Source organism: Osmerus eperlanus, chromosome 2, assembly GCF_963692335.1.
Source record: "Osmerus eperlanus chromosome 2, fOsmEpe2.1, whole genome shotgun sequence".
Lineage (NCBI taxonomy): Eukaryota > Metazoa > Chordata > Actinopteri > Osmeriformes > Osmeridae > Osmerus > Osmerus eperlanus.
Window position 1 is genome coordinate 17,719,553 of NC_085019.1, and position 12,973 is coordinate 17,732,525.

Below are 12,973 nucleotides of genomic sequence, written 5' to 3' on the forward strand. Positions count from 1 at the left end.
GTCTGCCGAGCGGCCGTGCGGCTGCGGCCCCCCTTTGGAATCAGACTGGCCACGTCGACCTAGATTAAATTGATAAGGTCGGAACGAAGGGAGACAGATGAAATCGACGCATCTCTCCGACCTCGTCTCGTCCACTTTATTCGTGTATTTTATTTTATATTATTTTATTTCAATTTTATTTTGTAATTTTTTTTTTTTCTTTTTGTCCAACCGCCTTTTACGATTCGACAATTCTTGATCGCTCTTTGGCGGTCGAATTAGGGAGGCGTCCTTAGAATAATTTGTCCATGCAATCACGTAAGCTGTAGACAAGTGCTACTAACACACATTCCGTGGGGGTCAGGACAGCTTCTGTCTAGGGTAACGCAGCTATGGCTCGGGATTTCAGTGCGCTGCAAGTTCTACAGCAGATGTTTGCCAACATCGAGCAAAGTGAGTCTGAAGAGGAGGCCGAGGATGTGTCAGAAGATGACGGGGAAGAGTGTGCAGAGAATGTGGCAGAAGAGGAGGAGGAAGAAGAAGACGGGCAAGAGTACGCGGAGCATGTGTCAGAAGAGGAAGAGGAAGACGGGCAAGAGTATGACGCAGTCAACCACGACGACGACGGTGCCGTCGCCGCCGACCAAGCCCCTCAAATCGACAGAGATACTTTCTTGTCGAAAAACGGCCAAATTGAATGGCGTTCGATTGCGTATCGGAGGAATCCGAGGCTGCTGTCGCAACGTGACAGTACGGAGAGGACCCCCAGAGGACCCACAGCTTACGCCGTTTCCCACGCTCACGACATCGTCTCCGCATTTTTACTCTTTGTCACGCCACAAATCGAAAGAGTAATCTTGGACGTGACAAATCGGGAAGGTTATCTGAAACGCGGAGAGGAGTGGAAAGCCATGGACGCCACTGACCTACGTGCCTACATAGGGCTGCTAATCCTGGCAGGGGTGTACAAGTCCCGAGGCGAAGCGGCCGCCAGTCTATGGGACGCGCAAAGCGGCAGAGCGATTTTCCGCGCTACCATGCAGCTGAAACTCTTCTACACCTATTCGACGTTGATACGATTTGACGACCGTGGGACACGAGCGGCGAGACGCGCGACGGACAAGTTGGCGGCGATAAGAGAGGTCTGGGATATGTGGGTAGAGAGATTACCACGCCTCTACGACCCAGGGCCCGAAGTGACCGTGGACGAACAACTGCTCGCGTTCAGAGGACGGTGTCCTTTCAAGCAGTACATGCCAAGCAAACCGGCGAAATACGGCATCAAGTCGTGGGTGGCGTGCGATGCAAAATCAAGCTACGCTTGGAAGATGCAAGTCTACACCGGGAAGCAGATGGACGGAGTCCCGGAGAGGAACCAGGGGATGCGCGTCGTGCTCGACGTGACAGAGGGCCTGAAGGATCGCAATGTGACGTGTGACAATTTCTTCACCTCTTACGAACTCGGACGAGAGCTCATGGCGACGAGAAACATGACCGTGGTTGGCACCGTGCGAAAGAACAGGGCCGAGCTGCCGTCCGAGCTGCTGACGACGAAGACGCGACGGGTGCTGTCGTCGCAGTTCGCCTTCACTCCAACCACCACTCTGGTTTCCTACCTCGCGAAGAAAAATAAGAACGTTTTACTCATGAGCACACGCCACACAGACGCTGAAATCAGTGACAGAAACGACGGCAAACCGACCATCGTCCTGGATTATAATTTGAACAAAGGCGGAGTCGACAATCTGGATAAGGTCATCACGGCCTACAGCTGTAAAAGGAAGACGGCCCGCTGGCCCCTCGTCATCTTCAGCAACATCGTTGACGTCTCCTCCTACAACGCCTTTGTGATATGGAGAGAGGTCAACCCCAACTGGATGCCGCGTAAGCGCAACAAGAGAAGGTTTTTCCTCGAGCAACTCGGAAGGGCCCTCGTGACTCCGCTGATCGAAAGAAGACGATGTCTGCCCCGCACTGGAGCTGCTGCCGCGGTTGTGAAAGATCTACGGATGGCCAGCTGTCGCGATCCGCCTCCTCAACGGCGACCCGGAGAGGATGGCGCAGCGGCAGCGGCAGCAGCCGCCACCGCCGCCTCATCGGCAGGACCGACGTCGCCGGTCCCTGCCAGTAAGAGGAAGAGATGTCAAGTCTGCCCGGTGAAGAAGGACCGTAAAACGTTCACCGTTTGTCGCGGGTGTAAGAGGCCTGTCTGCAAATCCTGTTCGCATGTATACTGCCCCACATGCCCCACCGAGCTGGGCTTCGGCCAAGGAGAGGTTCCCGTTGACCCTGGACGACCCGCGGGAGTGTGTGCAGAAGACTGAACAACTCAGTCGTGTGCAGAAGAGGGCTTTGCTCAAGCCACAGCGCTGCTAACGCTACTACCAACACATGCATGGGATGTATAGATGATGTATCAGGACGGCGGGCTGGAGGTTCTACCCCTAGTGCTGTCTGCGGGTCGTTGTGAAGCACGGTGTCATGCGTGGTGTGACAACTTTTCATGATACAAAAATAAAGTGAAACATTTGATTTTATTCCTCGCGTTGTCTTCCTAGTCTATGACGCCACTCTCGTGCCGTTTCGGGGTCGTGGTGAAGCAAACTGACGTTGTGACAACTTTTTCATAATAAAAATAAATAAATAAAGTGAACCCTTTTATTTCTAGCCTTGTCTGCCTAGCCTATTAGTACACTCTCGCGCTGTATCCTAGTCTGCGCTGTGACTCACCATACCTAGTCTTTTACGCCACCCTCGTGCTGACAACCTTTTGTAATACAAAAATAGTGAAGTGAAACATTATCCGTCTAAATAAAAATGAAATCATATTTGCCCTGACTGTGAAGCGAACCCAGGCCACGGAGCTGAAAGCCCCACATTCTTGCCACTAGACCACCAGAGAGATACTTGTTTATTGCGCTGTCTCTGCCTTTTTGTTAGACACGGCAACGTCTGTGTTGTCTATTACGAGACCCCGCACTGTCTCCGGTTCCTTGTGACCCACAGCGGTCTTCTGCGTAATATACAACGCTGTGGGTCACAACGACCCCCGAGACAGCGCGAAGGTGGCGTAATATGCAACGCTGTGGGTCACAATGACCCCCGAGACAGCGCGAAGGTTGCATAATATGCAACGCTGTGGGTCACAACGACCCCCGAGACAGCGCGAAGGTGGCGTAATAGACAACGCTGTGGGTCACAATGACCCGGAGACAGCGCGAAGGATAAGTTCAGGCTGCATAGACAATGAGGAGAGCGTGAGGGTTAAGTGATTCCTTTGTCTCATGATATCTTGGGACATCCCGTGTGTGACACATGATAACTTGTGATAACAGCCGAATTGATGCGGCCGCCATTTTGAATTACTGAAAAAACGTTTTTTCTGTACTCCTCCTTCAAATGTTTTCCAACCTTCACCAAATTTGGCAGAGATCATCTTCAGACCAAGCCTCACAAAAGACATCATATGTTTTTGGGATTTTCAAAACCGTTTGCCCGGTACGGCCAATCAAAATGTGCCGTTAAGCCAGCAAACAGGAAGTTGGGTCGTATCTCAGCAAATCTTTGATGGATTCACACCAAACTTGTTGCGTGTACTCGTAACCCTCTTCTGAGGATGTACAACATGTTTTATGGGTCATTCGACTGCTTGGCCACCTCATTGCTGCTTGCAGCTATATTTATTATTACACTTCTTCTGCCATTGGAGTCTATGGCAGCCCCTAGAACCGTATGGTTAAAAGTTGTGAAATTTGGCACACTCATTAAGCACAGTCCCCTCTTTATATTAACAAAGTTTCATGTCTCCCATTGGAGCACTCTAGCGCCACCAACGGGTCAAAGTTGGACTTGTGTTTACACACGTAACTTTTGAACCGTATGACCGATTTTCAAAAATGAGGTACCATTGGATTCCCTGGGTCAAGACGAGTTCAACACACCCTATGACGTCAATTTCCGGTTATATAGATTTTCCGCCATTTCCGGTTTTATCGAAAACCTTTGAAAGCCTACTCCTCCTACAATTTTTCTTTAATCTTCCCCAGAATTGGCACACATCATCTTCAGAGCAACCCTCACAGAATTTATCCAAAGATTTTTGATTTTCAAAACCGTTTGTCCGGTACAGCCAATCAAAATCGGCAGCAAAGACACCAAACAGGAAGTTGGGTCATATCTCAGCCAATCCTTGAGTAATCAACACCAAACTTGGTATGATGACTCGGAACCCTCATCTGAGGATGTCCAAACAATTTGGTGTCATGTGATCACTGGGCGTGGCCGCAGGATGCAAAAATGTGTTTTGGCCAATAACTGTTGATTCATTTGCCTTTATTAAGTGATTCCTTTGTCTCATGATATCTTGGGACATCCCGTGTGTGACACATGATAACTTGTGATAACAGCCGAATTGATGCGGCCGCCATTTTGAATTACTGAAAAAACGTTTTTTCTGTACTCCTCCTTCAAATGTTTTCCAATCTTCACCAAATTTGGCAGAGATCATCTTCAGACCAAGCCTCACAAAAGACATCATATGTTTTTTGGATTTTCAAAACCGTTTGCCCGGTACGGCCAATCAAAATGTGCCGTTAAGCCAGCAAACAGGAAGTTGGGTCGTATCTCAGCAAATCTTTGATGGATTCACACCAAACTTGTTGCGTGTACTCGTAACCCTCTTCTGAGGATGTACAACATGTTTTATGGGTCATTCGACTGCTTGGCCACCTCATTGCTGCTTGCAGCTATATTTATTATTACACTTCTTCTGCCATTGGAGTCTATGGCAGCCCCTAGAACCGTATGGTAAAAAGTTGTGAAATTTGGCACACTCATTAACCCTTGTGTTATCTTCGGGTCATTCTGACCCATCAGTCATTGTGACCCACCGTCGTATTGCGACAAATTTACCTCATACAAAAACAAAGTGAAGCATTTTCTTTTAACTGTCGGGCTGTCTCAGACCCCCCACATTGGAATGGTTAAAAGAAAATTATTTTTATTTGTTTTTGTATTGGGTAAAATTGGGTAAACACAACAATGGTTCGTTATGAACCTTTGGGTCATGTGACCCGAAGGCAGCACGAGGGTTAAGCACAGTCCCCTCTTTATATTCACCAAGTTTCATGTCTCCCATTGGAGCACTCTAGCGCCACCAACGGGTCAAAGTTGGACTTGTGTTTACACACGTAACTTTTGAACCGTATGACCGATTTTCAAAAATGAGGTACCATTGGATTCCCTGGGTCAAGACGAGTTCAACACACCCTATGACGTCAATTTCCGGTTATATAGATTTTCCGCCATTTCCGGTTTTATCGAAAACCTTTGAAAGCCTACTCCTCCTACAATTTTTCTTTAATCTTCCCCAGAATTGGCACACATCATCGTCAGAGCAACCCTCACAGAATTTATCCAAAGATTTTTGATTTTCAAAACCGTTTGTCCGGTACAGCCAATCAAAATCGGCAGCAAAGACACCAAACAGGAAGTTGGGTCATATCTCAGCCAATCCTTGAGTAATCAACACCAAACTTGGTATGATGACTCGGAACCCTCATCTGAGGATGTCCAAACAATTTGGTGTCATGTGATCACTGGGCGTGGCCGCAGGATGCAAAAATGTGTTTTGGCCAATAACACTACAAAAACATCTACACTACACAGCTGTTTAGGAAGTCAAACGGCGACAGAACATGTTCGGCACTCCCCTTACTTAAATCAAAAGTCTATATAACTACTAACCTGAACTTCATTGCCACAGCCTAAACGTTGTCAATCTGTTCATGAAAATAATTAATTTCAGCTTAAACCGTACAACGGAACGTTAAATCCAATTCAACCAACGCAATCGCTACCAAGACGAACACAGCAGTAGTCTAGTACTGTGCCGTAGTAGTACAATTTACCGGGGCAGCTTCTCCACACAGGGCTATATCGCATTTTGCGTTGTTACTGACAATGATCGCTACCAGTGAGCTTTTTATGAATGAGCGATTTTCCACTAAATAAATGTCAAGCTTATTTACGTTTTGGGGGGCATATTTTCAGTTAGCAGATGGTACTGTTTGAATCGCGATTCCATCTTCTACTGCCGGTAACGTCGTAGAATAATCTTCAAAGGGGGTTCTTTATTCATGAATGAATGCAATATGAGTAGGCTAAATGCCTTAAAATATCACGAGAAGGGAAAAACTTAAAAGGACGTTTACGTCATAGAGATTAGGTAAATTTTTACACCGGTCTGCCAAATTTATTCGTTTTGATTCAACGATGAGGATGCCTTTTGCAGGGGAAATGAGAAGATCTATTTAATTCTACACTTCACTCGTATTTTCAGTTGTAAATGAGCAGCAAAAAAAATGCTTTTAAATCTATGTAATCTTTATAAATAATAAGTATGCATTTTTATATAAAATATAGCCTACAGAAATATCAGTTTTAAAAATGTCATTCAAAAATGGACCCCTGTGCAACCGACGCAAGCAAGCACACCCTACAATTTCCCCAGAAATTGTACCCTCTCTAGTTTAACTGTTGTAATCACATTGTCAATAGGCCTTGGAATGAGTAAGCAGTCTCAATCACGCCAATGTAATAAAGATGAGCAGACCAAATACAATTTTGTGTGTTTAATGTTATTGCATTATGTAACTGAAAATAGGATACATGTAGGACGAACAATATTCAGCCCTCTCAACGGATCAGCAGATCACATACATAACAAATTCTGAGATGAGTATCACCGAGATGATTAGCCGACGCTCTATAGTGCGTCGGCTAATCAATTCCTAGTCAAGTCAATATATTTTACTGTAGCCTTGTTTTGTGGTGTGTTCGGCCTCCGACAGTAAAAAAAAAAAAAGCAGAGAACTGATGTTTAAATATACAGTGCATTATGTACACTGCATAATATACTAACCCCCTTGGGTTAGAATATTAAGGTAGGCCTACATAATCTAAATTGGCCAACTTTAGACATTTCATAAACAACGTGTTGAACTTTATGAATAAATATATGTGACTCTGTAGCCATAAGCCTACAATTTGTTTTTCTAGTCAACAAGACAAACATTACATGGCAAACTATTCAGTGTCATTCATTTTACGAAAATGATGCACCTCGACTGGGGAACAGGGATGAATGGGATGAAGAAAAAAAAAAGACTAAATGAATGCAACCATAGCCTATATTGACTCCAAGCGCAGAGCATGCAAGGAGATGAGCCAAAGGTGCTGCTCAGGCAATGCAACATAGCGGCATGGAGATTAAATCTGATCACATTTGTTACATACTGTATTTGTTCTTACAGCCGATATGGCCCAGTTTCCCAGACATGGATTTACATTTATTCATTTAGCAGACGCTTTTATCCAAAGCGACTTCCAAGAGAGAGCTTTACAAAGTGCATAGGTAAGTAAGACTTTATTTATATAGCACATTTCATACAAGAATTGTAGCTCAAGGTGCTTTACATAAAATCAATAAAAACAATAATACAAGTGATAAACAATTCAAACAAAAATAAAAATCCCAATAAGATCTCTGTTCAAGAGAGAAAACAACTTTAAACATGCATCTTAAAAGTAACATATACATTTGGTTCACCCCTGGTCTGTATATATAAAACCATACACTCTGTTAACAGATCCTTTCCCCAGGTCAAGAGTATGGGCCATATTCTCTGTTAACAGATCCTTTGCCTCAGATCAAGAATGCAGATTGTTTTACATATTTGTTTAAATACTTCACGCGACCAGAGTTCTTGTACGCTATCAGAGTTCGCCAACTCTGACCTAGACAAAGTAAAATTAGCAAGTCAAATAATGACCCAAATTTACTAAACCAAGATTCTACAATAAAATAACTAATAAAAGTAGGATTACAAGTAACACACATACATTTGGTTCACCCCTGGTCTGTATATATAAAACCATACACTCTGTTAACAGATCCTTTCCCCAGGTCAAGAGTATGTGCCGTATTCTCTGTTAACGGATCCTTTGCCTCAGATCAAGAATACAGATTGTTTTACATATTTGTTTAAATACTTCACGCGACCAGAGTTCTTGTACGCTATCAGAGTTTGCCAACTCTGACCTAGACAAAGTAAAAATAGCAAGTCAAATAATGACCCAAATTTACTAAACCAAGATTCTACAATAATATAACTAATAAAAGTAGGAAAACCCTTTTGAGATAAAATTACTTAAATGCTTCGGTAAAAAGGTAGGTTTTAAGCTGTCTTTTAAAAATGTCTAGAGTGTTTGCTTCCCTAATATTTATGGGTAATTTGTTCCATAGTTTTGGGGCGTAATTGACAGGCCGAATCACCAATCTTCTTATGACTGCTTCTGGTGACCTCTAATAGGCCTGCATTTGATGATCGCAGTGTTCTAGCTGGTGTGTAGTTTATAAAGGAGTTAGCAATGTAGCTAACACAGTTACGTTGCCCTTACGTTGCTGCAACGTCACTCGATGACCAAACATACGTTGCCGCAACGTCTTTGGCGACGTTGCGGGACCGTGCATCTGTGGGACGCCAGAACGTAACCGCAACGTAATCTTGTGACATGGCCAGTCCGTAACCGCGACGTCGTGGCAACGTTATTTTTCCGACGTTGCCAGTCTGTAACCGCGACTTCCTAGCAACGTCATTTTCCGACGTTGCCAGTCCGTAACCGCGACCTCCTAGCAACGTCATTTTCCGACGTTGCCAGTCTGTAACCGCGACCTCCTAGCAACGTCATTTTCCGACGTTGCCAGTCCGTAACCGCGACCTCCTAGCAACGTCATTTTGTGACGTTGCCAGTCCGTAACTGCAACGTTAACTAAGTAACCTATATTTCTCAATTCTACTGCTTATATTGGGGCGGTTCATATGCAGACCTCATTTGCCCAAAATGCTACTTGTTCTTGTATAATAGGCTACATGGTAGCCAACTTTAGGAGGTTTGTGTGATGTGTAGCCTAACTCCAGCTAATCATAAACAAGGCAGCATTTCCATGTAACATTGTCATTTTATTTCAAACAAAGTGCCAAACAGTGAATTAAAATGTTCTGCCAGTCCCCGCTACAGGTCCTGTCTGTTGGCCCTGACAATGAAGCACAAAATAAGTTAGTGTTCTATCAACATAATTGCACGTGTAAAAAGGCTCTATACAAGTCATAAAAAAATCACATCTAAAATAATATACATCATCAAAAAAACATGTGATTCTAGATTTGTGTCACATAGCCATGTGAAAGGTTGGATATGGAAGCTGCAATCATGATTCATTCACCTGGCTTGTTTTGAACGGGCTGCCGGGTTGTGTTTGAGTGTCTCCTCTATGAGGAGCTCCACAGCTTTCTCTCCCAGTCCCGTCTTCCACTTCATCACAGCGTCTGGAATTAGAAGTCATGAACTTATTGTCAGCACCAATGTGAACGTTGAACGCTGCGTGTAAGCCATAGTTCATGGCATCTCCAAACACTTACCACTCTCTTTCACAACTCCAGCACCTTAAGGCGCTCCTCGCTTAAGGCGTCTTGGAGTTCAGCCTGTGTTTGAGCCACCTGTAGGTCCATCACTGGCACCTCTTCAGTGTGTCTGCCCTGTAGTCGCCTGAATAGGAGAGCCTCTCGCTGGTTCTCCTCCAACGTCTCCATCTTCCGGAGCATAACCTGTAATGTGTCTGTCATTAAAGACAAGTAAAACAAGTTTACAAGAGTTAGCATGATTGGCATACACTGTGGTTCTTCTAGATTAGCTGTAACATTTATGTAAATAACAAATGTTACCTTGAATGGTTGTATACAAAGCATATATTTTTTTGAGTGTCTTATATTTGCACTTGCCTGGCTGCCAGCTGTTTTCCTGGGCCCCCAATTGGTTCACCTCCACCAGACCAGAGTTGACATCTAGGGGTATGGAATCTGGTGATGCAAAAGTTTTAAGTCATGCTTTTGCTTCAAAACAGCCTTTAGGTTGCCATGGCTCATACAATTATTGTCACTGTTTTAAACGGTCATTCATTACTTTACCATCATTTCCCAGGGACACAGTGCTAGGCCGTGTGACGGTGGTAGGATAATCTGTACAGAAATGAAAATGGAATGTAGTTTATGTACATAGTTATAGCATATTGATATAAAAGGAGTAGCATTGCACATATGTGATCGTTCGAAAGCAGGGCCCCACATGGTAGCGTCGCACGTTTGATTCTGAACATTCCAACCGACTGTTTTCCGATAGACAAAAACTATATGACAAACGCTATAGTATGGCTTCAAAATTTACAATTAGTAGGCTAACAAGTAACACTAGCAGGTAGTAGCATTGCTACGAGTATTATGCTAGGTTGCTAGGTAACGGAAGCTAATTAAGTAAGTAAGTAAGTAAGACTTTATTTATATAGCACATTTCATACAAGAATTGCAGCTCAAGGTGCTTTACATAAAATCAATAAAAACAATAATACAAGTGATAAACAATTCAAACAAAAATAAAAATCCCAATAAGATCTCTGTTCAAGAGAGAAACCAACTTTAAACATGCATCTTAAAAGTAACAATAATATAATTAATAAAAGTAGGAAAACCCTTTTGAGATAAAATTACTTAAATGCTTCGGTAAAAAGGTAGGTTTTAAGCTGTCTTTTAAAAATGTCTAGAGTGTTTGCTTCCCTAATATTTATGGGTAATTTGTTCCATAGTTTTGGGGCGTAATTGACAAAGGCCGAATCACCAATCTTCTTATGACTGCTTCTGGTGACCTCTAATAGGCCTGCATTTGATGATCGCAGTGTTCTAGCTGGTGTGTAGTTTATAAAGGAGTTAGCAATGTAGCTAGGTCCTTGTCCGTGTAGAGCTTTGTATGTGAGGAAAAGGACCTTAAAGTCAATTCTGAAGGTAACAGGGAGCCAGTGTAAAGTAGCTAGGACAGGACTAATGTGTTCTCTCCTTTTAGTTTTGGTTAATAATCTAGCTGCAGAATTTTGAATGAGCTGTAGTCTTTCAGTGGTTTTCTTGGGAATACCAGTGAAAAGTGCGTTACAGTAGTCCAGCCGGCTGGATATAAAAGCATGAATTAACTTCTCTGCATCATTTTGGTTTATGAATGGTCGTACCTTTGCTATATTCCTCAGGTGAAAGAAAGCTGTTTTGGTCACTTTATTAATGTGAGAGTTGAAATTCAAATCTGAGTCCAGGATTACACCGAGACTCGTCACCTCTGGTTTAAGACAGGGGGTTAAACCTCCAAGATTCTTAATAAGCATCTCTTTTGGATTTGGGGCCACATAGTAGGACTTCGGTTTTGTCTTCATTTAATTTAAGAAAGTTAGCGTTCATCCATTTGTTTATTGCCAACAGGCAGTTGGTAATGGAATTGATGGCCGTTGCATCGTTGGGTTCAGTGGATATATATAGTTGTGTGTCATCCGCATAGCTATGGAAATCTATGTTATGTTCTCTGATTATGTCGCCGAGTGGTAACATATAAAGAGAAAAAAGTAATGGACCTAAGCAGCTTCCTTGAGCAACCCCGTAGCAGTTCTCATGTTTCTTGGACCTATGGTCACCTAAACTAACATAAAACTTCCTTCCTGTGATATATGATTTCATCCAGTTCAATACACTATCCGTGAACCCAATAAGCTTTTCCAGTCTATTGATTAGGATGTCGTGATCAATTGTATCAAATGCTGCACTGAGATCTAACAGGATAAGGATAGAGACTTTATTTGCATCAGAGTTTAGTCTGAGGTCGCTAATTATTTTGGTGAGAGCAGTTTCAGTACTGTGATATTTCCTGAAACCTGACTGCGAGACTTCCAGGATGTTATTTTCTTCAAGAAAACTAAAACTATCTTTTCCAGTACTTTACTAACAAATGGAAGGTTTGATATTGGTCTGTAATTTGCAAGTAGACTGTTATCCAATTTGGGTTTCTTTAATAGGGGCTTTACAACAGCTGTTTTGAAGGCATCTGGGAAAACGCCAGTTCTAAGGGATGTGTTGTGGGTATAGGATCAATATCTGAGGTTGTGGAGTTAGATTCGCTGACAATTTTGGAAAGTTCACTAAGTGTGATACAGGTAAATGTGCTCATGGTTATGTTGCAGAATCTACTCATGTCAGTTTCGACCCCACTATTAATAATACTAGCTCTGATCAAAGTTATTTTGTTCTTGAAGAACAAAGCAAGCTCTTCACATTTAACTACTGAGGATGGAGGTGGAGCAGGGACAGTGTTTAGCAGCTGGTCAATGGTGGAGAAAAGAACTCTGGAATTTCTGGCATTTTCTGTAATAATGTTGGAGAAATATTCTCTCCTTGCTAGACGGATGGTTTTGTTATAGGTGGTTAGTGTATCTTTGTAGATATTGTAGTGGATAGTGATCTTTGTTTTCCTCCATTTTCTCTCTGCTGCACGGCATTTTCTTTTTGTTTCACTAACATTTTTAGTCTAACACAGATAATAGTGCATCATTGAGGTTCTCTACCATTTCATTCAGAGAGCAATCATGGTTAGTCGGCTCATATAGAGCAAATTGTTCAGAAAACTTCATCATAGCTGTATCGTCTAAATATCTTCTATGGACTAAGAATTCTTTTTTGTTTTTTGTTAGGATAATTTCCACATAAAAAATTATATAATGATGGTCTGAGAGGGGTAGATCAGTTATTGAAATATTATTGATATTTAGTCCAGTTGTTATGACTAGATCTAGTGTGTTTCCGTGTCGGTGTGTTGGGTCTGTTATGTGTTGAGTTAGATTGAAACTGTCAAGGAGATTTAAGAGCTCAATAGTTCTTGGGTCTGCTATTTTATTTACTTGGATATTTAAGTCTCCGTTTAAAACTACTTTGTCATATCTAGTGACACATAGTGATAATAGTTCAGAGAATTCTTGTATGAATATTGGCGAGTGCTTGGGTGGCCGATATATAATAACAAAAAGTATTGATTCGGTTTTGAGCTCTATAGCAAGATATTCATATGATGT

At 42.8% G+C, this 12,973-nt stretch overlaps 1 protein-coding gene across 1 annotated transcript; it reads left to right on the forward strand.

The window, feature by feature from the left end:
- Positions 1 to 371: 371 nt before the first annotated feature.
- LOC134037107 (piggyBac transposable element-derived protein 4-like) lies at positions 372 to 2,355 on the forward strand. Its single transcript, XM_062482436.1, has 3 exons — positions 372 to 460; positions 545 to 2,089; positions 2,235 to 2,355. The coding sequence occupies exons 1-3, from the start codon at positions 372 to 374 to the stop codon at positions 2,353 to 2,355; spliced, it is 1,755 nt and encodes a 584-aa protein (XP_062338420.1).
- Positions 2,356 to 12,973: the final 10,618 nt, after the last annotated feature.